At 48.4% G+C, this 24,079-nt stretch overlaps 1 protein-coding gene across 4 annotated transcripts in view; it reads left to right on the top strand.

Moving 5' to 3' along the window:
• The window catches only part of SEMA5B (semaphorin 5B), a 124,302-nt gene that overhangs the window by 84,847 nt on the left and 15,376 nt on the right, over positions 1 to 24,079 (top strand). For 3 of the 4 annotated variants that reach the window (XM_070370185.1, XM_070370175.1, XM_070370192.1), the window contains exons 2-8: positions 494 to 674; positions 5,701 to 5,800; positions 9,896 to 9,941; positions 20,133 to 20,195; positions 20,562 to 20,660; positions 21,101 to 21,314; positions 21,963 to 22,248. In XM_070370185.1, coding sequence (XP_070226286.1) covers positions 542 to 674; positions 5,701 to 5,800; positions 9,896 to 9,941; positions 20,133 to 20,195; positions 20,562 to 20,660; positions 21,101 to 21,314; positions 21,963 to 22,248 — 941 coding nt within the window. In that variant the 5' untranslated portion in view covers positions 494 to 541. Of the gene's footprint in view, positions 1 to 493; positions 675 to 5,700; positions 5,809 to 9,895; positions 9,942 to 20,132; positions 20,196 to 20,561; positions 20,661 to 21,100; positions 21,315 to 21,962; positions 22,249 to 24,079 lie in introns of those variants that run through there. The other variant, XM_070370199.1, reaches the window with a different exon arrangement.

Genomic DNA, 24,079 nt, shown 5'->3' with positions numbered 1-24,079 from the left:
ATTTTGAGTCATGGTTCTCCACTCCAAGGTTATAAAGAATTCTGCCCACATTTTCTTCTAGTATTTTTCTGCTTTTATCCTTAACATTTAAATCTTTCATCCAGTGGAATTTTCCCTAGTTGGTGAGAGTTATGGATCTAAATTTATCTTTTTACAAATGGCTACCCACTTGTCCTAACTCCATTTATTAAAATCCCTAAGATACCACCTTTATCATTAAAATAAATTTTAAACCATTTGGGATCATAATAGAAAAAGCTCTATAATTTGTCAGTTTTGTCCAGAATACCATTACGAGGGAAATTAGCTTTCAAGATATGATCTATAACTTTATATTACTGGAGCAGAGCAAACTCTTAAGTATCATAAATAAAATATAAATTTCATTTAAACAAACAAACAGATCCTGCGGGGCCACTGACAAGTACACAGGAAATCGGGAGAGGTGGGCATTGCCGAGGGAGCGCGTGGTGAGTGAGCGTTTGCATTGCAGGTCTCCGCCCAGCCTGCCTCCGGAGCCGGCACCACAGAGGGGCCCACCATGGTGTTCCCAGGACCCCTGGCTGTCACACTGCTGCTAGTGCACCTCTCCAGCTCCCAGGATGTCGCCGGTGAAGCCAGTGGTGAGCAGCAGCTGTGCTCCCTGAGGGAACACCCCATCGTGGCCTTTGCAGGTGAGAGCCACTTCCCGCTGGGTCCTTTCTTGCAGTAACTGTGTCCTGAAGGACTTAGGTGGGCCCTCTGCAGGGTCTCTCTGGATGTTGGAAGTCATTTTCTGTAGGGTACGAAGACTCTTCCTCTGGGGGTAGGTGTAAGAGGAATGGGTAGCAGTGGGCTGGAGGATCTGATTTTGTCTGCAGACAATTCCTTCAACTCTTTCTCCATGTTTCCCTGGGGTCCTTCCCTAGAATTCCATTGCTAGAGAATGAGGTTGTGGCTGCCCAGGGTGGGGTGGCCAGGGGTTGGTGGGTCATCTCAGCTGTAGCTCTTCTGGCAGCATGAGCTCTGCTTCTTGGTTTCCCTGGGGAAGAATGAGGGTGACTCACACATGAGGGAATGCCTGGAGATCTCTGGAAAGCTTCCTTCTGCTCGTGAGAGTGTCCTGTTAAAGTCTTTCCCAAGCTGGGGTTTGTGAATCACTGGACATATTCTGAGGGGTCCATAAGTTCTCAATAAGAGTTTCTAAAATGATATATATTTGATGATAATCTAAAAATAAAACACAAATACCAGAGCATCTTGCATGTTCTCCCTCGACCTGTTAGCCAATTTGGGGGTCACTAGGGGTGTTAGGATCCATCACCTATGTGGCAGCTCACATGAGGATCAGCAGATGTGGTCTCAGTAGTCCCCAGGTTCTTAAGCTTGATAAACTATCTGCTTTTTCCTCTTCACAATAACCCTGGCAGCACAGCAGGGCAAGGACTCATCTCTGTTTACAAAAAGGCGGGCTGAGGTGTAGACGGTTAGAGGGATTTGTCAGACCTGGGTCTCAGTGTTGGCCTCCTGACTCCCATCCGGGGCTCTTCGCACTTCCCGGGGCAGAGGGCAGGTACTCCAAACTCAGGTGCCCTGGCAGCCTGTCCGGTGAGATTCCACACAGCCAGCTTAGAAGGGCAAGATAGAAACCAGAGTGGAGAAATGAATCCATGAGACTGAGGCAGGCATGGGGTCTGGGGAGTGGGGAAGGCAGTATGGATAGGAGCTGGGGCAGCAAGGTGGGGAGGCTGGGGCCTTTCAGATGTGCGGGATTCCCAGCTGTGGACTGGCTCCCGCTCAGGGAGGAGAGTTTCCAGCCGTCTTCTCTGTGCTGTCTTGTTGGAGCTCGGATCCGAGGCTTTGAAGGCTTAAGTGGATTAAAGTAAATTAGCAGTGTCCCTAAACCTACAAAACACACGCACACCCTCAGACTTCTGATGGCTCCTGGCATGCTGGTGGCTGCTGCTGATGGGAAGGACGGAGGAGCAGGATTCTGAGGCTGGCCTTGTCATATGAGGACCCCCCTGTGGCAGCTCCTAATGAACCCTTTCTTCTCAGGGGCTTTGCTGGGGCATGGTTGGATCTGGGAGCAGAGACAGTGGAAGGAGAGCAGGGGAATCCCTGTTGCCCAGCCAGGCTGGTCTGTATTGGTACAAACTGGGTGTGATGGGACGAGGGTGGAGAGATGTAAAGACGTGTTTCTTAAAAACTTGGCTTCCTTGGCACCAGTTCTGATCTTCAGCTGTAAAGTACTTGAATGAAACTGACTTCCCACCCCACCTCCTTTCAGAAGGAATGAATGAGGTTAGAGTTGACACAGACAGTTGACGTGAAGTGACAGGAATTCCCTGAGTCCCAGGAGAGGGGAGGTGGTCCGTCATCCTAGATTGACAGCCCCAGAGAGTGGAGTCATCTTTGTTTTCCCTCCTCAGGCCTTCTGGTCTCCCTGAAATTCAACCCTTCCCTTTTTCTGACAACTTTGAGTTTTCCTGTCTATTCACCAAATTTTTCTCCAACCCTAGACCCAATACCTGACTCTAGGCACGGTGCTGGACTTTGTGGGGCCTCAGAGGTGTTTCCTTTGAGTACTCCTGTTTCTTGTTCCTTAAATGTCACTCCCTCTGGTCCCCCAGCGCAGTTCGTCCTGGGCCAGGGCTGGTCCTCTTGTCCACCGCCACCCCATCCTTTAGTTCTGCAGGGCACACACTAGGAACTGCATTCATATTAGGTGACTCTGTGCTGGGTGATGCCGTATTCCAGTTGCCAAATCCAGCCCAGCACCAAGCCCCAGCTTCGGGGACCCCCTCTGATGTTACACTTTACTTCTGACTGATCAGTAAGCTTCTAACCCTGTAGCTCTGAGTTTCCCTCTGCCCTGACACCTGGCTGATCTGTGAATAACCCCTAAATACCCCCAGAGGAGCTGCCACTTACAGAATCTGACAGCCGTGTTTCTGTTTCGTAAGGATGAATTTTCTCCTATTGGTTTCTTTTCAGGGGCTCCACCTGTGTTGCTCTCTGGCCTGCATGTTATTCCTTTCACCGCAGCTTGGCCTTTCTAGGTGGCAGGGAGAAGCCACTATGGGGTTAACACTAACAGTGGTTAATCCACAAAGTGGGTAATTGATTTGACTATAATTAAAATCACAGGCGCATCATGGAGAATGTCATTTTTCTCTTAAAGTTGCCATCCAAAGCCTTCACTGCACACGGTGCTCAGAACGTGCTTGGGGTTTTAACGACAGCTTTCCCTCTGGTCCTCTTTGCCTGTTTAATAAGAGGAAGCTGGCTCCCTTCCCAAGACGGCTCCCCCAGGATCACCAGCTGAGCCCGTTGCATCTCCTCCCTCGCCCCTTCCCTCTTGCCCTTGTCAGTCACTTTGGGGTAAGGAAGAGGGTCAGAAACGGAAAGGGACCACCCCTCCTCCACCCCACCTCCCACTGTCATCCTGGCTCCTGCCCCGGTTCCTCTTCCTCTCCCCTCACCTCAAGAAAGGGCTGTAATGAAGGCTGAGCTGAGCCATCTCCAGATGGAGTTTCTCCTGGTTTGCTGCAGACCAGTCAGGCCACCTCTTCCTCTGTTCAGCATCTGAAACATCCCTGTCAGAAGGGAAGAAGGGGATTAAAGTGTGACTTGTTGCTCTTATTGGAGAGCACCCAGTATGCTGGGGACAGGCAAACCCTTCACACACACACACACCACCCAGAAAACAGATGAGCACATTCAGAGTGACAAAAACATACAATGTGAAGGGAACTGGAAGCGTAGAGAGAACATAGAACAAAATAAGATCAGGGTGGAGAGGTTATAATCCAGGAAGGCTTCCTGGAGGAGGAGGACCTTTGGCTTAGTCTCTAAGGTACTATGATATCCTATCCGGATTTTTGAGAGTGGCCCTGAGATCAACTAAAAACCCTAGTTGTCTCCAGATCCACTCCCCATACTAAGATGGCCCAAATGCCATTGCAACTTCATGATGGCTTGTGCCAGTCTATAGCCACATGCTGAGGGCAGAGGCAGACACAAAGGGTCTGCTTCATTTTGCTGCAGAATTTCTTTCTTCTACTTTTTTTTTTTTTAATGGTGCATATCTCAGTTTTCTGAAAAACATCCAACTTGCAAAACCTTCAGTTCTCCGGGGAGCGATTAAGTGTTTGCCTGTCATGCAGAAATGAAGGGCTGCTTTTACTCTGTAGTTGGAGGGATAATGAGCAATGATTTATTTCCCTTGGATTGCACACACACACGCACACACACACACACACACACACACACACCCTGCCCTCTCCCCTGGGCCTTCTGGGAGCCAGTTACTAATGCACTGAGAGGAAGAAAGCTCAGGGCCTCCTCACATTTCCCCATCATCTTTACCCTACCAGTATGAAAGTTCCTCTGCTCATAGCACAGCACTCTCTCTTCACCAGTCAGTTCCCTCGCATCCATGAGGAAGAGGCTGAAAGAAAGCTGTGAAGGGGCTGTGAGCCCGGATGGGGGAAGTGAGCTTCCATTTTGAGGGAAAGTTATCTGGGCACTGTTCCCAGATGTACCCTCCCATGACCACTGCCCCATCCATCCAGAGGGCTGCAAGGTCTCCTCTGCCCACCCAGTCCTCATGAGAGACTTTGGCCTTGGCTGGGATGATCCTCCTTGGAGACAGAGATGGGCACTGTCCACCCATCCTCCCTTTCTTCCACCTCTGTGGAGTCTTGTTTGAAAACCCGAGTCTTCTTGTATAAGAGACAGTTGACAATTATTCATACATTTAATCAATTACTTCTGGGTGCTAGGCAGAGGCTAGAGATCCCAGAAGCAAGATCTTCCTTGTCGCCCAGGGCAAACTACCAGATTAGACACCAGTGAGATAGAGGCTTTGATGGCAGTCAAGTAGAGGTCTATGGGAGCCTATGACCTTGTGTGGGGGAGTCAGAGAAAGCTTCTTGGAGGAGGTGGGGTGAGGATGGGGACACATAGGAGCTGTTGCACTGAGGGAGAATAGAATTGCAAAGGTTCTCAAGCTCTGGTGGGATAGATCTGGAGATGTGCACTGGTTGAGTGTGGCTGGGGTAGAGGGTTTGAGAAGGAATGTATAAGCTGAAGCGTCATTCTTTCAGTGCATCACTAGATAACTAATGTGCTGGGCATTCCTTCTACTTGGGAGGACAGTGGGGCTGGAAACCAAAGGCCTTCACAGGAGTTGTGACTGCCTGGAGGAAACTGGGCACTATTAAAGGGTTCTAAGCCGGGGAGTGACACAGCTAGAGTTGCGTATTAGAAAGATGGCTTGGTTGCCTTGTGGGAAATGGGCTGGAGGGGCAGGAGTAGAAGCTGTGCCGCTTAGGATGCTGTTGACAAGAGATGACGGTAGCTTGCCGGGGGGATAGGGTGCAGGGGCGAGATGGCTGGATTTCAGAGGATAGGACTTGCCAGTGTGTTTGGTGCGGCTGGTGAGGGTCTTGAGGAGTCAAGGATGGTTACAGGTTTCCTTTGTGCAGCTAGGGGATGGGTGGAGCCCTTCTTTGAGCGAGGGAGCAAAGCAGGAGCAGTGACAACACCCCCACTCCCTGTCCCCTAGCTGTCTGCTCACAGAGGTGGGCAGGTGGAGCCCAGATCTCCGAGGTGCCCCCTACTTCACTGCAGCCCTTCCGTTCTTGGGTCCAATGCTGGCACAGTTGGGAGCCCCTAGTCCAACAGTAACTGAACAACTGCCTCTCCCTCCCCCAGATCTGAAGCCATGGGTCTCTAACTTCACTTACCCTGGAGCCCAAGATTTCTCCCAGCTCGCTCTGGATCCTTCCAGAAACCAGCTCATCGTGGGAGCCAGGTAATGAGGTACAGGAGAGTTGGGGCCAGGACTGGGGGATGGATCTAAGCACATTGAGCAGAGGGAATATTATTTGGGATGACCTGTGGGCAACCCCTCATCCTGGGTCCCTGTTCCTCTCTACCAGACACTCTCTCTGTGCCTGAATGCCTGTCCCCCAGCAAAGGAAGCATTGGAGGGGAGTGGCAAGGAGGTAATCGCCACATCTCAGCAAGCGACATTCCCCAGGGTGTGGCAGTTATTAAGGGCAGGAATGCATGCTGTCAACCTCCTAGCCTGCATCCCAGCCATCATGCCAGAACCTACCGAGCTGGTGTCCTCCCTGGGAGCTCCACGCAGAGAAGGTGCCCCCTGCTGGCCGGCTGGCTGCCTGCACCTGGGCCATGGGCCATGGGCCATGGGCCGTGTGCTTTTATGAAGGACCTCCCGCTTGCCATATCAGTTACCCCCAAGACCCAGGTCCAGTATTTAGGGATAATACATTCTTGAAGGACTTATGGAAACTTTGCAGAGTAAATTAGGAGGAGAGAAATCTCACAAAATCGTAGACCACCAGCTCTGGTTGGGAAGGGAGCTTAGAGATGGTCTGTTCCAATAGGACCAGCAGTAGCACCACTGGGGAACTTGTTAGAGTGCAAATTCTCGGACCCTACCTGATGAACCGGAAACTCTGAAGGTGGGGCCCAGCAGCCTGTGTGTTAGCACGCCCTCCTGCTGAGCCTGGTGCACACTGAGGTTTGAGAATCTCTGGCCTAATCCAGTTGCCCTCAGTTTAAAGAAGAGGAAGCAGAGGCCCAAGAGGGGAAGGTGACCTTCCTGAGATCACATAGCAAGATAACAACAGAGTCTGGGGTTAAAATCCAGGCCCCCTAGAACCTCAGGGTTTGAGGTTTTCTGCCAAACTACGTTACCATCTCCAGCTGCACTGGTGTTTCTCAGAAGCCCTCTGCCCTGGGAGTTCTGATTGAGCAGGTCTGGGGCAGGGGAGGACGGCCAAGGGGTTGGGCACCTCCAGGCTGCACTCTGTAGCTGACCAACCTTGACTTCGGGGCTCTCCTGAGCGGCCCCACCCCTTCATTTGCCATGTGTAAAGGAGGACAGAGCTCTGGCCCAGATGAGCTGTGTTCTTGTCCTGGGTGACCTTGACCTGTGAGCCTCAGTTTCCTCATCTGTAAAGTCTGGGTTACATTCTCTGGGCTGCCAACATGACAGGGCTATTAAGAAGCTAGGGTTTGTAAAGCAATTTTCCTTCAATTAGAAATAAACTAATTAAAAAAAAAAGAAGCTAGGGTTGAATGCATTTTATTGTTTTATTTTGAAATTATTATTTTGTATCAGATATGTGTTACGATATAACATTCAGAAGGTACAAAAGGGAAAAGCAGAGCCGCCCCCTGCCAGTATACTAGGTAGGACCCCTGACTGGAGGCATGCTGTGTGTGAGTTTATGTGTCCTCTCTGAGGTAGTCTCTACATGTACAAGTATCTAAGAGCGTGGACCTTATTTTCCTAGCAAACAGAGTCGTTGTTTTGCTTTTTATTTGAGGATAATGGTAGATTTGGGCTTCCCACGCGGCTCAGCAGTAAAGAATCTACCTGCAATGCAGGAGCCTCAGTAGACGCAGGTTTGATCCCTGAGTCAAGAAGATTCCCTGGAGGAGGGAATGTCAACCCACTCCAGTATGCTTGCCTGGAGAATCCCAGGAACAGCAGAACCTGGAGGGCTACAGTTCATGGGGTATCAAAGAACCGGACACGACTAAAGCAACTTAGGGTGCACGCAACGGTAGATTTACTTGCAGTTCTAAGAAGTAATACAGAGAGATCCCATCCTTATACCCTTCACCCAGTTTTCCCCAGTGGTAACAGTTTGCCTGCCCACAGTACAGCACTGCAGTCAGGAAGCTGGCATTAATGCCATTTTCCCACCTGATTCAGGGTGCACCAGTTTTACATGTAGCTTTTAGAATCCTGATGCCTTTGAAATAAGTGAAACAGAGAAGGACAAACACTGAATGTTATCATTTATATTTGCAATATAAAAAATAAAGTGAATGAATATAGGAAAACAGAAACAGACTCATAGAGAACAAACTAGTGGCTACCAGTGAGGAGAGGGAAAAAGGCAGGGGTGGTGGTGGCGAGATAGGAGTAGGGGATTAAGAGAAACTACCATGTATAGAATAAATAGGCTACAAGGATATATTGTACAGTGCAGGGAAATAAAGCCAATATTTTAAATGGTGTATAATCTATAAAAATACTGAATCACTAAGTCGTACCCCTGAAACTACTATATTGTAAATCAACTAGACCTTAAATAAACAAATAAATAAATAAATCCTGATGCCTTTGCTCTGAACCTTGTGGAAGCATTTTGAAAATGGCCATTCATTCATGTGGTAAAATATCTAAGTGAAAGTGTTAGTCATTCGGTCCTGTCTGACTCTTTGCAACCCCATGGACTATAGCCCACCAGGCTTTTCTGTCCATGGGATTCTCCAGGCATGAATCCTGGAGTGGGTTGCCATGCCCTTCTCCAGGGGATCTTCCCGACCCAGGGATCGAACCCAGGTCTCCTGCATTGCAGGCAGATTCTTTACCATCTGAGCCACCAGGGAAGCCTGTAAGATATGTGAAACATGTAATAAATCATTTAATCTTCACAATAACTAACCCCAGGCAGTAGGTCCTGTGATGATCCCCACTGCATGGACCAGAAAGCTGGGAGGGTTACGTCTCCTGCCTGTGCTCACACTGTCCTCCCTGGTCCGCTCCTCCCCACTTACCTTGGCCTGGTTATGCCTGCAGAGAACCCTTTTTCTAGGATCATCCTTCCTTCCTCCTTCTCTTCTGCCTGACAGTTTCCCACTTCTCTGTGGGACACCCTGGGCCTCTGGAATTCAGGGTAGGGAAATTTTTTATTCATTTATACCCCACCTTGTTCCATAAAGGGTTTAGGGTGGTCAGGCTATAGAGATTTCTCTGTTCTCATCTCCCAGAAGAGCAAACTTCAAGTTGTGATGAATGATTTTTGATGGGATAAAAATGAATAAAGTGATGCAGTGTTTCCCTTAATTTTTTAAAGCTGTGAGCAGATGCCTGTGTTACCTGAGCAGACGGGTGGGGCAGAGCCGTAAGCTGGAGCCCATCTGTCCCCAGCCTGGGCGGGTGGGTGCAGGCAGGGGGCCTGGGGAGGGATGTCGGAGGCCTGAAGCCAAGGTCCCCTGGCCAGGCCCACCAGGACAGCAAAGCAGCCGAGTGGGTCCTGGGCTTGGAGCCAGAGATGTCTCCTTCAGGCCCCTGGATCCATTCAGCAGGGGCCCCTCCCTCTGTTTCTGGCCCACTCCACAACCTTTCCTCTCATTTCTCAGCACAGCTTAGGTAGGCCAAAACTTTCTAAAGCAGTTATTCCAAAAACTTCAGGAACCAAAAGAGGAACAGCCAAAAGAAGATATAAGAAGGAAAGAAAATTCTTAGGGAAAAGCAAAACTTTACATCTGTTTGACATTAATAAAGCCTTTTAACATGCATCACGCCATTCCTCTTTCCATGGGTCTTATGAAATAAGGAAGACAGGTGTCAGTGTCTCCACTTTACAGATGCGGACACTGAGGCCCTCAGGAGGCCCCCAGCAAGTGGAATTCTCCCTGTTTCTGCAGCAGGGTCTACTCTGTGAGCCCGTATTCACTTCCATGCGGTTCTCTGACCTGGGGGTCCTGCCACCCTCCAGGTCCACCCACTGTGCCTGTGGGCCTACAGGGGCACATGAGTCTGGGTTTCTATCCCACCTCTTCCACATACTGTCTCTCTGACTTGGTCCATTTACCCAGATGTTTCCTCACCTGTAACATGGCATTTTCTCTCTGCTCCCTGGATGGCTGTGCAGATTAAATGAGCTAATGAAGGTAAAGCTCTCCCTGGGGTTGGCCCACCATCAGCCCTCTGCAGTTGGCACCCAGTCCCGACACCCAGTCCTGGCACTCTGTCCTGGCACCCAGTCCTGGCACCCGGAGGCAGGAGCCAAAAAGTCACTTCCTGGGGACCTGCCTGTAGAGCCAGCCTGACTTACGACCTCTGTTTCTGTTTTCACAGGAACTACCTCTTCAGACTCAGCCTTGCCAATGTCTCCCTCCTTCAGGTACATTTGCTTCCCTTCCCTGTAATTTCCCTGGTGTTTAGGGGCTGGGGCCAGGGCAGCACAAGGAGCGAGATTCAGAATTCAGCCCCTAGGGTTGAAAACAGGAACGCTGTGCTCCTGTCAGCGGCTGTGGACTCACCCTAGCTGTCGGGATGACAGCTGGGAAGGTATTTGGGAGTGGGGGTCGCGGCCATGTAAACACAGGGGCACACACAGGGCTCCTGCATTGTGAGAACAGGAGCTGGGGGCTCCTGTTTGCCTGGACTGAGGGGCTCCAGGCTGCAGGACTTCCACTAGAAGCAGTTCAGTACTGGGCAAACTGGAACGGCTGGTCATTCTAAGTGCAGAGCCTAAATCCACAGGAAGGTCTCTGCATTTGGGCCTTGAGGGAAAGTGTGTCCCTGGTTGCTTTCTTAGCTTGGCCTGAGTGATCCCATTCTAGCTTAGCATTTTCACTGAGCTGTGATTGATTTATTATCTGCTGCCAAGAAGGACTCCCCAAGCATAATTCCTTAAGTGCTTTGGGAGGCATTTTAATGGGACTCCTTGATCCAGAACATTTATCCCAGATTGAGAAACAGATGCCAAATCGTCTCTGCAGAGGCTGAACATTCTAGAGAAAGGAAGGCCGTCTCTGCATCTGAGAGGCTCAGTTCCTGTGTCCAGGGGAGGCTTGCTGGTCTCCAGTGATGGGGCGTTCACTGAGTGCTTACTGTGTATCACAAGTGAGCTGGAGGCAGAGGGGCTATAGACACACTGATCTCCGGCCTCTAGGGCTCACGGTACAGCCAGAAAAAAGCATGATGAGATACACAAAATCTAACTAGAGAATGGTTGTTAGTATATGGGGCTATTTAGTGTAGGGTTTCACTACAAAGGGAAGTTGGAGAAGGGGAGAACTCCTTGGTGAGCTAGTGTGATATTCTGGTCTAGTTTCTTCTAGAAACTGTTCTAGACCTCCAGGGCCACTGCAGCTGGTAGCCACAGAGGAGGCATAAAGGAGCAAAAAGAAAAAAACGTGAACTTCAGAAGGGAAAGTCCAGGAAGAACTAGAGAAAATGGAAAAGAAATGCCATTTATCTATTTATAATAAACATGAGTAAACATTTACTGAAAAGCTACTAAAAACTGGGTCCAGTCCTAGTATTTGAGATCCAAAGGTGAATCACCCTCAGTCCTTGCCTCAAAGAGCAAGCACATAAATTATAAATGATTTCCTTTACTGGATGGGATATGTTCCTGGGGCCTGGGCTGGAGCAAGGTAGAGTAAATTCCCAGAGGCAACATCCCATAGCCTGCCTGCTTGGTTGGTCAAAGGAGCCCATCCAGAGCCTAGGTTCCAAGTGGCTTTCATGAAAACTGAAGCCAAGATGCCAAGCCCCACAGGCCAGGGTCTAGGGGAAGCCAGTGCAGAGATGGTCCAAAGTGGGCGGGAGGAAGTAGATCCAGGGGTCCTTCCCTGAGCCCAGGCAGTTGGCTTTTTATTAAGCTCCCATGGTCTGCAAATGAAGGTCTTCTGGGAGCCAAGTGAGGAAAGGGAAACAGATGCACAGAAATAATGACAGCGCTGTGGGAGGCATGTAGGAAGGGGGGCATGCTGGCTGCAGTGGTGGCCGAGGCACAAGGAGACACAGAGATGTGAAGTAGCATGAAGCACAGAGTGGGGCAATATGGGAGGATCACAGGGTGGGCATGGGATAACGATGGAAGATGAGGCCCAGGATGAGAGAGGCTGCACCACAGAGGGTCTTCAGAGGGATCCATATTTTATTTTGAAGGTATAAAGATTTAAGCAGAAAAGTGATATGATTATGTTTAGTGTTCCAATCACCTGGTCCCGTGCAGAGAATGGATTAGTGGAGGAGCTAGTTAGGAGAAACTGCAGTAAGGTGATTGATGGGGAGAACTCAATTAAGGCCGCAGAGTGGGGATGGAGAGAAGACAGGAATTGATCTTCAGGTGGCAGACACCTACAGAGTCACAGCATCACACAGCTCCAAAGAGGACTGGGCACATTGTCTTCTGTGTGAAGGTGACACCTAGAGGTGGAAAGGAGACAACCCTGGAGGGTTTAGCGGAGGCTTGGACCACAGTGGTGCCATTTGCCTTCTGGTTGCAGACCTGAGTAGCATAAACCAGGAGTTGACTGGAGCTAGCCTGGCTCTAGACACTGGTTTTCTCTTGGGTGCCCACTAGAATCACTGGGGGAGCTTTAAAAAAGCACTGATGCCTGGATCCTATCCTCAGAGATTCTGTTCTAGGGTGTGGCTGGGCACTGGGATTTTTAAAGGCTCCCAGATGATTCCTATGTGCAGCCAGATTTAGGAAGCACTGCTCTAGGATGTTAAGAAGGCCCTTGTCTTAGGGCCCTTGTCTTAGGCAGCATAGATGTTGTCCAACTGGTTTGGGTTCCCCAGGTGTCCTTGACAGCTGACCCACAGGTGCTGGGTACCCTACCTTACCAGATGTTAGGACTGTCTAGCTTGATGCTGAGGCCTGATGTTTGGTTCATTCAGCTCTGAGTGGATCTGGTCTCACCATGGAGGTATCTTCTTCCAGCTCCATCACTCATGCTTGAGGCAGGGACTGCACCTCAGGGGCTTTTCTGAAGGGTCCTGCACACCAGCCACAAGTGCACCAGGAACTGGTTTTATCACCTTCCCAGGGTGTATCTTAGGGGACTGAATCCAGGAGTTCAGATTGGATTCTTTGTAATAGGACCTAGGAGATAAATAAATGCATTTCATGGTCACATCCTCACCCCTCCACCATAGGGGGACCCACCTGGCCACAAAGAGGAGGGAACAACAGACAAGTTGGAGGGCGTCCAGCATCACCTTGGCCAGGCTGGAGGTAGACCACAGCCTCTGGTCTCCTTGCCTGTCCTCTGATGAGAAAGCCCTGCCTTTTGACCGTAAAAGCTGGACTTCACTGAGTACCCCTCCACTGCCCTACCTGGGGCTTTGGGTCCCTTTTTATACGTTTTCAGCATCTGCTATCACAAGTGGCTCACAGCAACTAAGGGCCAAAAAGCTCCTCCACTTTCCCGACAGGACGAGGCTGGGCCAAGGCCTCCCCGCTCCCCAGTCCAGCTTCCTCGACTGTCTTTGCTGCCTGGGGTATGCTCAAGGTTGTAACTCTCCTTTATAGCCAACTGCTCCTCCCACGTGGCCCCAGGATATGATTTAACCAAACTTAAATGCAGTGTTTTATTGATAGTTTAAATAATTAACATCCCTTAAAGAAAAATCTAAATGCAAACTGTTTATGCAAACTAGTGTCCATTAAAAGGACTTCTAAGTACCTAACCCCTATTAAACAATTTGTGTAACCTACTGTTCCTCAAAAAAATAGAAAAACTCAGCTTCCTTCCCAGTTCAAGCAGCGTGGTTGAAGAGATGCAGGTAGCAGCAGAGACAGGAGGGTGTGTGCGTGCAGTGTGGACATGTGTGCATGTGCGTATGTGTGTGTGCACTCCTGTGCTTGCAGAGGGGGAGGGGAAATCAAATCAGCTCACCAGTGATTGTTATCTTTCAGTGTAACTTAATAAGCTGGCTGTGGGAAAGAAAAGGTGGCTAGTAGTCAACAGTGTCAGGGGGCTGCTGAGTGGTAAGCTTATTTGGATTTGTCAATCAGGAGATCATGAGCCACCTGTGCCAGAGCAGTTCCAGGGGATGACGTGGCTGGAGGCCTAATTGCCATGGATTTATGGTCTTGGGCTGCCACATGTCCTGCAAGTGCAGAAATGAGGACTGTGACGTACATAAGCATCAGGATGCATATGGGGCTTTGTTTGTGCCTGGGCAGATGGCGAGGCTGATTCTGAGCTCTTTTCTAGTTATCTGCACATTGTCCAAACTAGGCTGGCAGCTCCAGAGTTGTTTGAAATCTAAACTCTGCTGAGTGGTGGACTTAATGCTCAGACGTTTTCATGTTCAGCCATTGTCTCTGGTGTTCAGGGGAGTTGTTGAATCTATAAGGAGATTATCCAGTTCCTGGCTCTCTTGACTGCTTTCTCCCATAGCAGAAAACCGTGCAGTTTCTCTTTACTAGGGATTGCTATCCTGGAATTCCTAGTTTAAAGCATTCTGTGTAGTCGATTGATTATACACATCTTATTTCCACTCCTTCACAAAATTCCACTAAAAGGACAATGAGAAATTTTAAAAGATACAGATCTGCAATAACAGAGAGAACAAAAGAGATGTCAGCAGAGAAAAGATTAAATGCATTCTGGGGAGGTGGAAAGTGGATGGAGCAAATCATAACTGATGTAGTGGAGCAGAACAGTTTATAAAGGGAGATATAGCAGAGAAGTAAGACGACTCCCCAGAAGGCCTCAGAAATTGGGCTGTTGGGTATTGCAGAATGTGAGGATGAGATACAAGTCTAAAAGGGGCCACGGTTGAAATTATCTAAATTGAGAAGCTGGAACCCAGATCTCCTGTCCCATCCCACACAGTAATCCCTTCCTCCATTTTACCCCTCCCCAAGAAAGGAACCCTGGAGAAGGAAAAGGCTACCCACTCCAGTATTCTGGCCTGGAGAATTCCATGGACTGTATAGTCATTGGGGTCGCAAAGAGTCGAACACGACTGAGCGACTTTCACTTCACTTCACTTCAAGAAAGGAAAACTAAGACTCTTTCTTTAAAGGCCCAACTAGTGAGTCTTCAAATCTGGAGACTCCAGGAAAGGGGAAATCTCACCACTGGGGTATGGGACTACAACAATATTTCTCCTTTTTCTGTTTTTGTGCAGTTTATTTATCGAAGAAACCTGGTCATTTGTCCTATAGAGTTTCCCACAGTCTGGATTTTGCTGACTGTAGTCCAAGTGGTTCCTCTGTTCCCTGTACCATCTGTAGGTTGATTCTCAGATGTGAAGACTTTATTCAATTTAGATTCTGGCAAGATTACTTCAGAGATGTTAGCATGTATTTTTTTAGGAGGTGCATAGTATCTGATTTTCTCTGTATTTTTTTTTAATGTTAGCAGTCATTGATGATTTTTACCTAGATCTATTAATTCTTTAGGTTACAATGCATTAGCCAGACTACTTTTACAAGGAAAAACTTCTTATCTACTGTTTGATTACCTGATGAAACAGTTGTACAGAAAGACAAGGTAAATGTTTGATACTTTGTCCTTATTCACCAGTTTTCAAATAATGAACAGGCTTTGTAGTATCTGTCAATGATGATTAGTGAATTTTATATTTTATTACTGCTTTTACTACAGACTCATGGCTTTAAACATTGTGGATGTTTCAACCTATTGCAGTTGTCTCTCATTGACTATCCCATCTTTTGCCAGTAAGGAGCCTCTTCAAGTTGACTCCTATGACACTATGACCCTGGTGGTTTTTTATTGCTTTCTATTGGTATGAAGTGATATTCTAGGCTCACCTTGTACATTTCCTGCCCTAGATCTGGAATTAGCTGTTTCTCCAAGACAACTTGATTCCTTTCAGTGGGAAATGGTTAGTGATTTATTTTTAAACATAAACAGCCAAAACTCACCAGACATTTGAGGAAGGCCTCTAAAGTCAAGGAGAAAGATAAAAACAAACAAGCAAACAGAATGAAGGAAGCTGTAAGAACAGGGATAATTCAAGACATACAAGAAAACACTTTTGAAATTAATTTTAAAAACTAATTAGTTTTCTGAGATATAAAAGTATTTTGTTTATAAAACAAACAAAAAATGAAAATTTGAAGAGTGGGCAAATAAAAATTGAATCGAAGGATTAGAAGATAAAGTTGAAGAAAAATCTCTCAGAAATTTAAACAACAACAAAAAACAAGAAATGAAAAGCAGGAGAGAAATAAAATAACAGAAAACTAGAGGATCAGTGCACAAGGAACAGTGGATTGGATTAATAAGCGTTACTAAAAAGAGAACAGAGGAAAAGATAAGGAAGACATTAAGGATGAAATACCATAAGAAAATTTGCCAAAACAGAGGATGAGTCTTCACATTGAAAGGGTTGACTGAGTTCCCAAGAGAGACCTGCACTAAGGCACATCAGTGTGAAATTCAGTATACTGTTATCAAAAAGATGATCTGAAAAGTTTCTAGCATTCTTTTCTAAAGGAAAAAAAGAAAAAGGTCACTACAAACGATGGGGACTGAGAATTACACCAGACTTCTCAATAGCAACACTGGAATCTAGAAGACAAAGGAGAAATAAATGTCTTTAAAATTCTGAGTGAAAATTATTTTCACCTTAGAATTCTATACCAAAACAAGTATGAAGATAGAATGAATCAGACATGCAAGAATTTTAAAAAATTGATCTACCATGTTCCTTTTCATAGGAAGGTACTGAAGATGTGTTCTACCAAAATAAGCCAATAATTCAAGAAAGAGAGAAACATGGGACTCAGCAAACAGGAGAGGAGAGGAGGTAAGTCCCAGGTTAACAGCCAAACAGGAGGACCAGTCCATCCTGGGGCAGGAGGAAGACAGTGGGAACTAATAGGTTCTCTGAACCATCTGTGTGTACAGTTAGCAAGTAATACTGAGAGAGAATGATAGACATTTGGGAAAATTCAGTGATAGGTACATTACAAAACAAGCCAATGAAGAAAATCGAGACAACTATTCAGCCCAGGAGAAACAAAAAGTTGGTCAAGAATGGAAACCTTGTCAGAACAGGCATATTTCATTGATTCTCAGAGGCGTATGTTTTCACATTTTACTGAGTCTGAAATCAGGCCATGGCTTTCTATCAAAGACATTTTACAGTCACCATTGGCAGACTGCAGTCTTGATGGAGTTGTCTCTAACTGTACAGGCATGAACTTGGTCATTATTCCTGGTGTGCTCATCCAGCAACAGCAAGCCACTGACATTTCAGTTCACAAACCATTTAAGGATCATATGAGGAGGGACTATGAGCCTTGGTTTATCAGAAACCTTCTGTGGAGACCTGCTGATAAGATCAAGAAAGCACCAGCTCAACCTGTCAAGTGGGGGCAATAACTTGGAAGAAAATTCTGGAAACCAAAGAGAAATATTCTTGAAGAATTGCTGCATCATGGGCTTCCTGGGCAGTTCATAAAACGATGGTCTAAAACAAGCAAACAAAACAACAAAAAATGAGCACTGATGACGGAATAGAAAAGTAACTCAGAAGAGATGAACACTCTGAATTCAAAGAAGGTTTAAAAATACTTAATAAATTTTGCTTACATTTTTCTTTTTTGTATGCATAAAATTAATGTATGATTAAATGTATATCTAAGTAAAAATACTTCCAATAAGCTTACATTAAAAATTTAAGTAATAAAGGAATTTGCCAGCATGTTTTCCTTCTTAATGATTCATATTACAATCAATGGTGTCCTACATTCAGTCAAATCTAGGGTTCTAGTTGGTAGCAGTGAATAATTTTCACAACGATATAAATAATGGTGTTGATTTTAAAGCATTAGATAATATATTAAAATATTAAATAATTTATATTACCTAATTATAATAGGAGAACAGGGAGAGGAGAGGGGTGGGGGAGAATGGAGATGGGTAAGTGGAAAAAAAATATTCACCTCCATAACAGGAAGTCAGAAGATGAAGTCTGAGATTGATACATATTTTTGAGAAATTGGATTTTTAAAAACATGTATAGAAAAATCAGTTCAGTTCAGTTCAGTCGCTCAGTTGTGTCCAACTCCTTGTGACCCCATGAATTGCAGCATGCCAGGTCTCCCTGTCCATCACCAACTCCCGGAGTGGAGTTTACCAAACTCATGTCCATTGAGTCGGTGATGCCATCCAACCATCTCACCCTCTGTTGACCCTTTCTCCTCCTGCCTTCAATCTTTCCCAGCATCAGGGTCTTTTCAAATGAGTCAGCTCTTCACATCAGGTGGCCAAAGTATTGGAGTTTCAGCTTCAACATCAATCCTTCCAATGAGTATTCAGGACTAATCTCTCCTTTAGGATGGACTGGTTGGATCTCCTTGCAGTCCAAGGGACTCTCAAGAGTCTTCTCCAACACCACAGTTCAAAAGCATCAATTCTTTGACGCTTATCTTTCTTTATATAGAAAAATAAAAGAGTCTAAAATAATTGTCCTTGGGAAATGGGATTGGTGTGTGAGAGGAGTTGTTCCTGGAGTCTTTTAAATTATTTTTTCATACTATTTAACTTTTTCAACTCTGTGCATCATTACTTTGATAAAAATAATTTTTGAAATAAAATAAAAATAAATAAAATGACTCAAGCCAGTTCTGTGCTGTAATCATTATAAATATACACATTCTTTTCAGGCCATATGTTCTAACTTTTGGTTTGAGAAACCTACTCACAGTGAGAGGCTGCACGATGTAACAGAGAGAGCTTAGTTCCAGTTGTCTGGGTTTGCATCTTGGGTTTGTTGCTTACCAGCTTTGTGACCTTGGGAAAACTGTTCAGTCTTTCTGAGCTTCATTTGCCTCACCTGTACAATGAAGAGAGAGGTGTATCAAGTGTCTGTCCCAGTGCTCAGCTCCATGTGACTTTGTCTAACACCTTTTGATTGTACACACCTGTCCCCCATGAGTCCCCAACCCTCACAGTGGGATTCCCATCCCCTTAGAAATAAAGTTGGCCCTTTTGAAATGTCCCTGTGCTCAGGGACCCCATGAAGCCCCTTTGTCCACACTGTCCCCTGCAGCACAGTCCCACTGTCCAGACTTTTAGGCCTGGACATCTGCAGTGTATGTGGGTCTTTGCGCTTCTCTGCCCCTAGAGGCCCTGAGTTTGCTTATGTCCCTCTTTCCTCTCACATCAGGCTCAGTTTGGGAGCTGATGGGTGCTGAGTATGACAATGACCCTTGTTCCTGTCCAGGTGAAGCCCACGACTCTGTGTCCAGATGCCAGGGGTCATTTGCCTTTCTCCAAGGAAAGTCTGGGAGCAGAGGCCTGAGCTCCAGGCATGGCGTGGCAGAATAAGCCCAGCCTGGTCATCGGTCTGATGGGGGCACAACCAAACTTGCCACCTAGCTCCCAAATCTGGGGTCGGCCAAAGTCAGCTCTCCGTCTGCCCAGGGGTGCTGGGGCTGCGACTTTGGACAGCAGAGAACAGCTCTGCCACTCTAGCTCCTGCCACCCCTGCCCCTCCCACATCCTAGGCCCTGGGAATTCAGTAGACAGTGACTGCAAGCCTAGAAGGCTTCTGCTAGAAATTAAAAGCAGGTGGTTTTTGTTTTTTGGTTTTTTTTCTTTTTGCTCGTTTGCATGGAGGAGCTGCTTGTTCAGGGCTCCCTCTCCCAGGACAGGTAGGCAGTTCATGTTTATACATGTGACCCAGAAATATGTAATGAACCACACTCCGGGGCTGACATTGCCTGGATGTGAAGGGTATCTTTCCTCCCCAGTTGCTCTTCAGTGGCTGGGAGGAGTTTCAGGAAGTACAGGCGGAGTAGATTCAGGGGAAGGAGGCCTCCTGGGTGGGGACAGCTCTGTCCTCATGCCAAGGGCACTTGAGAACACGAAATGTCCTCTGGGTCCCTGAATGGAAGCTGTGTCCCCCAAACATCATTCCACAATAGAGCATGAGCGATGCTACAGGGAAACAAGCTGCCTGCACAGAGGTGGGCGGAGGGTAGCAAGTGAAAAAGGGGAAGTGAGACAGTGGGATAAAGAGGGAAAAAGCACACTTAGCTTTTGAACCAGGAACGGGGGTTCCAGTCTCTGTCTCCCACATCCCAGCAGCAAGTCATAGAGGACTTTGCAGGGTTGCAGTGGGAAGGTGACATTGTTCTTCTGTAGCTAAGGTTGGCAGCCCTTCTGCTTCCCATTCATTTAAGGAACATCTAGTATATAACTGAGGCATGTTTCCTGTCTCCTACTCAGGGCCTGGGGTGGGACTGAGGGTCCTCCTTGGCTACTCGCATCTCCCCAGCTGACCTCGGGGAGGAAGGGCGGGGGAGGCCCCAGGCCAGAGCCACATGGGGATGATGGGGGATGAAGGGGTTGTTACTTCAGGCCTCCTCAACCCGAGCAGGTGTGGAGGGTGTTGGGCCAAGAGGATGTCTCTGGGTAAGGAGGTCTGGCAGCCCTGCTGGCCCGCAAGAATGCTGTGAGAGGAACCTTACCCTGCAGGCCATGGCTGGCCATCTCCCAGCTCTCTGTCTCCTCCAGCCCGCCACTGCCTGCCCTGGCTGCGAGTGACACAGCTGTGTGATGTCTGTGTGCTCCTCCCACAGGCCACAGAGTGGGCCTCCAACGAGGACACGCGCCGCTCCTGCCAAAGCAAAGGGAAGACCGAGGTAGGTGGCCTTGGTAGGCAGGGGCCTGGCTTGGAGCTGGCAGGAGGCCCATGGTGGCAGGGACAGAGGGTCACTGTGTGGGCACGAGGCCACCTGCACGGGAGACCCAGCCTGAATGAGCCAGGGGCTCCTGGTGTAGTCAAGAAGGCAGCCTGAGCATCTGAGTGGGCGGTGAGACAGAGAGCTGGCCTGGGAGGGAGGGGTGGGGGAGGGGGACCGTCACAGATGCTCCCTCCACTTTGGAGTGGGGTGCATCGGGGGCAGAGCAATGCTCTCGAATATTTGTGGCACAGTGGAGTGAGGGAAAGACACCTAGCTCTGCAGTGGAGAGCTTGTCCCTCTATTGCGTCCCCTTTCTTGCTTCAGGAGGAGTGTCAGAACTACGTGCGAGTCCTGATTGTCACTGGCCGGAAAGTGTTCATGTGTGGGACCAATGCCTTTTCCCCAGTGTGCTCCAGCAGACAGGTGGGGGCTGCGTGGGGTCGGGCAGACAGAGGGGGACACCAAGAGGTTCTCTCACTCAGGCACACAGCCTCAGATGGAGCTTCCAGTTCAGCACATAAACCAAAACAAAAAGGATGCCCAATTAGATTTGAATTTCAGATTAAAAACAGACAGTATTTTAGTATAAATATGTCCCATGCAAGATTTAGGATATACTTATGCTAAAAAACTATTCATTGTTCATCAAAATTCAACCTCACCTTGGAGGGTCCTAACTCTGGGAACAGCCTCTGCCCTCCATGGTAACTGCTCCCTCAGAGGGACTGTGGGGGGTGATGAGAAGGAGGTGGAGGGAAGGAGAGGTCCAGAGAGACCAGGGACCCAGGAGAAAGCAAATTCCAGGGAAAGAACAGGCAGCCCCAAGGTCTCAGGAAAATAGCCCCATCTCCCCATTGTCCCAGGTGGGGAACCTCAGCCGGACGGTGGAGAAGATCAATGGTGTGGCCCGCTGCCCCTATGACCCACGCCACAACTCCACTGCCGTCATCTCCTCTCAGGGGGAGCTCTATGCTGCCACAGTCATCGACTTCTCAGGTCGGGACCCTGCTATCTATCGCAGCCTGGGCAGCCGGCCACCACTTCGCACTGCCCAGTATAACTCCAAGTGGCTTAATGGTAAGGAGACCCAGCCCTAGGGCTCCCCTGGTTCTAACCCAGCCAGCCCACCCTTAGTTTCCTTTTTGCCCAACCAAAGTGGGCAGACACTTGCGCAAGGACCACAGCAAGTCAGAGATGGACTCTGGATGAAATCATGGATGTCCTGAGGACCCAGAGCAGATGGAGGGCAGACTGTGAGGGGAGAGAGAGTTAGGAATTGATGAAGAGGAAAGGTTACAGGAAAGAAGAGATTGAGGAATGGTATTAGGAGTTTCTTGCCCTTTGGAGTTGAATCCCTGATTCTCCACTGATGAGCTGTGTGACCTTGAGCAAATGCTTGACTTCTCTGTGCCACAGTGGTCTCATCTATAATATGGGGACAATCATAGTATGTACCTCATAGCTTGTTAAGAGGATCCAATGGGCTAATCCATATAAAGTACTTACAGCAGTGTCTGGAGCACGGTGAGTGCTCAGTCATGCATGTTAACTATCATTGTAACTGCACTTTGTGTTGGGGGTGGGAACAGGGTTAGCGCCCCCAGGTCACCAAGCTGGCGGGGGGGTGTAGGATGCCCATCTAAGGAAGTGGAAGTGGTCGAGTGCTCCCAGCTCTGTCTTCTTCCTCGTGGCCTGACCCACCTCTTGTTCCTCTTCTGTCCCCAGAGCCAAACTTTGTTGCAGCCTATGATATCGGGCTGTTTGCGTACTTCTTCCTGCGGGAGAACGCAGTGGAGCACGACTGTGGACGCACCGTGTACTCTCGGGTGGCCCGCGTGTGCAAGAACGATGTGGGGGGCCGCTTCCTGCTGGAGGACACTTGGACCACGTTCATGAAGGCCCGGCTCAACTGCTCCCGCCCGGGCGAGGTCCCCTTCTACTACAACGAGCTGCAGAGCGCCTTCCATCTGCCCGAGCAGGACCTCATCTACGGGGTCTTCACCACCAACGTGTGAGTCCTTGCCTTCCCCCCATACCCTCCCCTGGATGTCAGGGACCGGCTCTGACCTGCCTTCACAGCCTGGTGGCCTTGGGCAAGTCCCTGTCTTCGTTTCTCTTTCTGTAAAATGGGGATGGCCGTGCCTTCTGCCCTGGGTCCTTTGAGGATTTTGTGGCTCACTGCCTTTAGGGAGGTGAGCACTTGTTCTGGGTCGCTGTGACAGGCAGGCCTAGGCCAGATGTGAGGAAAATAAAAGGAGCTGGATTGTGACTCCATGAAAGAAGAACTTGCTGGGGATGAAAGTGCAGCAGGCTGCCTTTGATGAGGGGGTGACAGCCCTGGGAGGGTCCTCCAGCTGCCCACAGGAGACGCTCAGAGAGGACTCTACCCTTCCAACTTCAGAACTCCATGATCCCACTAAATCTAACCAGCAGAGTCTTGTCACAATCCTGACTGCCCAGGAAAACACAGGCTGGGAATTAGAAGGGTAACCCCCCACTGAGATCATGAGTCTGTCCTCCACTGCCTCCTTCTGTGTATAGGCTGATCCATTCAGGTGACTTTTGTACAGAGAATGCTGAATGGGCAGCAAAGACTGAGAAACAAATTTGCTGTCCAGCATGCTGAGGAGAGTTCCCAGTAAGGACATCAGAAACAGAGAGTGGTGTTTGGTACCTAGGGCCCAGCTAGCAGCACTGGATGAGAGCCAGATTAGCCACAGAATGGATGGTTTAGGGGATGGACAGGGGGAGGGGAAAGCAGGGAAGCTGGAGCAGAGAAGCCTTCCAAGCTAAGGGACAGACATGCGACACAGCCATGTGGTATGAGCTTGGAGCTGACAGCTGGGACTTAGTGACCAGTCCACTGTCAGCAGTAGAAGGTAGGCAGCTGTGAGCAAAGGGCAGGAGTCACTGGAAAGGCATCAAGGGAAAATAGCAATGTTAGTATAAACTGCAAGTTGTTTATGTATTGTGTGCCTTCTCCGTGGCCCGGGTTCTTGTCAAGTGGAGGTGAGGGTGGGAGACATGCCAGTGAGCAAGAGCAGGCCTGACTCTGCCCATAAGGATCTTGCATTCTCGAGAGGGTCATTATTAAATGCCCGGTTTGAACTGCAAGAAAATCTCCAGAGGAAAAGGGCAACGTGCAGAGAAGCTATGATCACTATGGAGGGGTGATGATCAGGGAAGGCTTCCTGTAGGAAGTGATATCTACAGGGTGACTGGGAAATAACTAAAGGACAGGAGCATTCCAGCCTGAGGGAACAATATGCACAAAGTTTTGAGGTGGGAAAAAAATGTTTGAGGAACTGAGAGGAGCCCTGTGTGGCAGGAACCTGGTGGGTGAGGAGGAGAAAGACACGAGAGTTGGCTGAAGGGCAGGCACGGGCGGATTATAGATGGGAGGGCCTTGTAGACTTCTTTAAGGGTTTTGATCTTTATCCTAAGGGTAAGGAGAAGTTGCTGGAGGGTTTGAAGCAGGACAAGGGCTAGCTCAGATGTGCATTTGGCAAGTCACTCCAGTTGCCGCGTGCAGGATGGATTAGAGGAAACTGGACACACTGCAGGGACAGTATGGTGTCCTGGCAGAGAGTGGGGGCTGCGACCAGGCAGAGGGGGAGTGAAAGGCACATATTTGGGAGAGGGGCTAAGTGCAGAGAACAGCCTGGTAACATTTGGTGTACTGGTATCCTCTCTCCAAACTGTCCACATCAGACTCAGAGAAACATTTGTTTCCATGACTGAAAGGGATCTGAGAGGTCACCTGGCTGCAGGTGTTGAGCTGCAGCATAGAACACTGGTTTGGTAACCAGGTTGTTGTTTTTATTTTCTTAATAAAATAATAA

The sequence above is a fragment of the Bos mutus genome, chromosome 1, assembly GCF_027580195.1.
Source record: "Bos mutus isolate GX-2022 chromosome 1, NWIPB_WYAK_1.1, whole genome shotgun sequence".
NCBI classification, from domain to species: domain Eukaryota; kingdom Metazoa; phylum Chordata; class Mammalia; order Artiodactyla; family Bovidae; genus Bos; species Bos mutus.
Note: the sequence above shows the minus strand (reverse complement) of the source record. Positions and strands in the feature narration are given on the sequence as shown.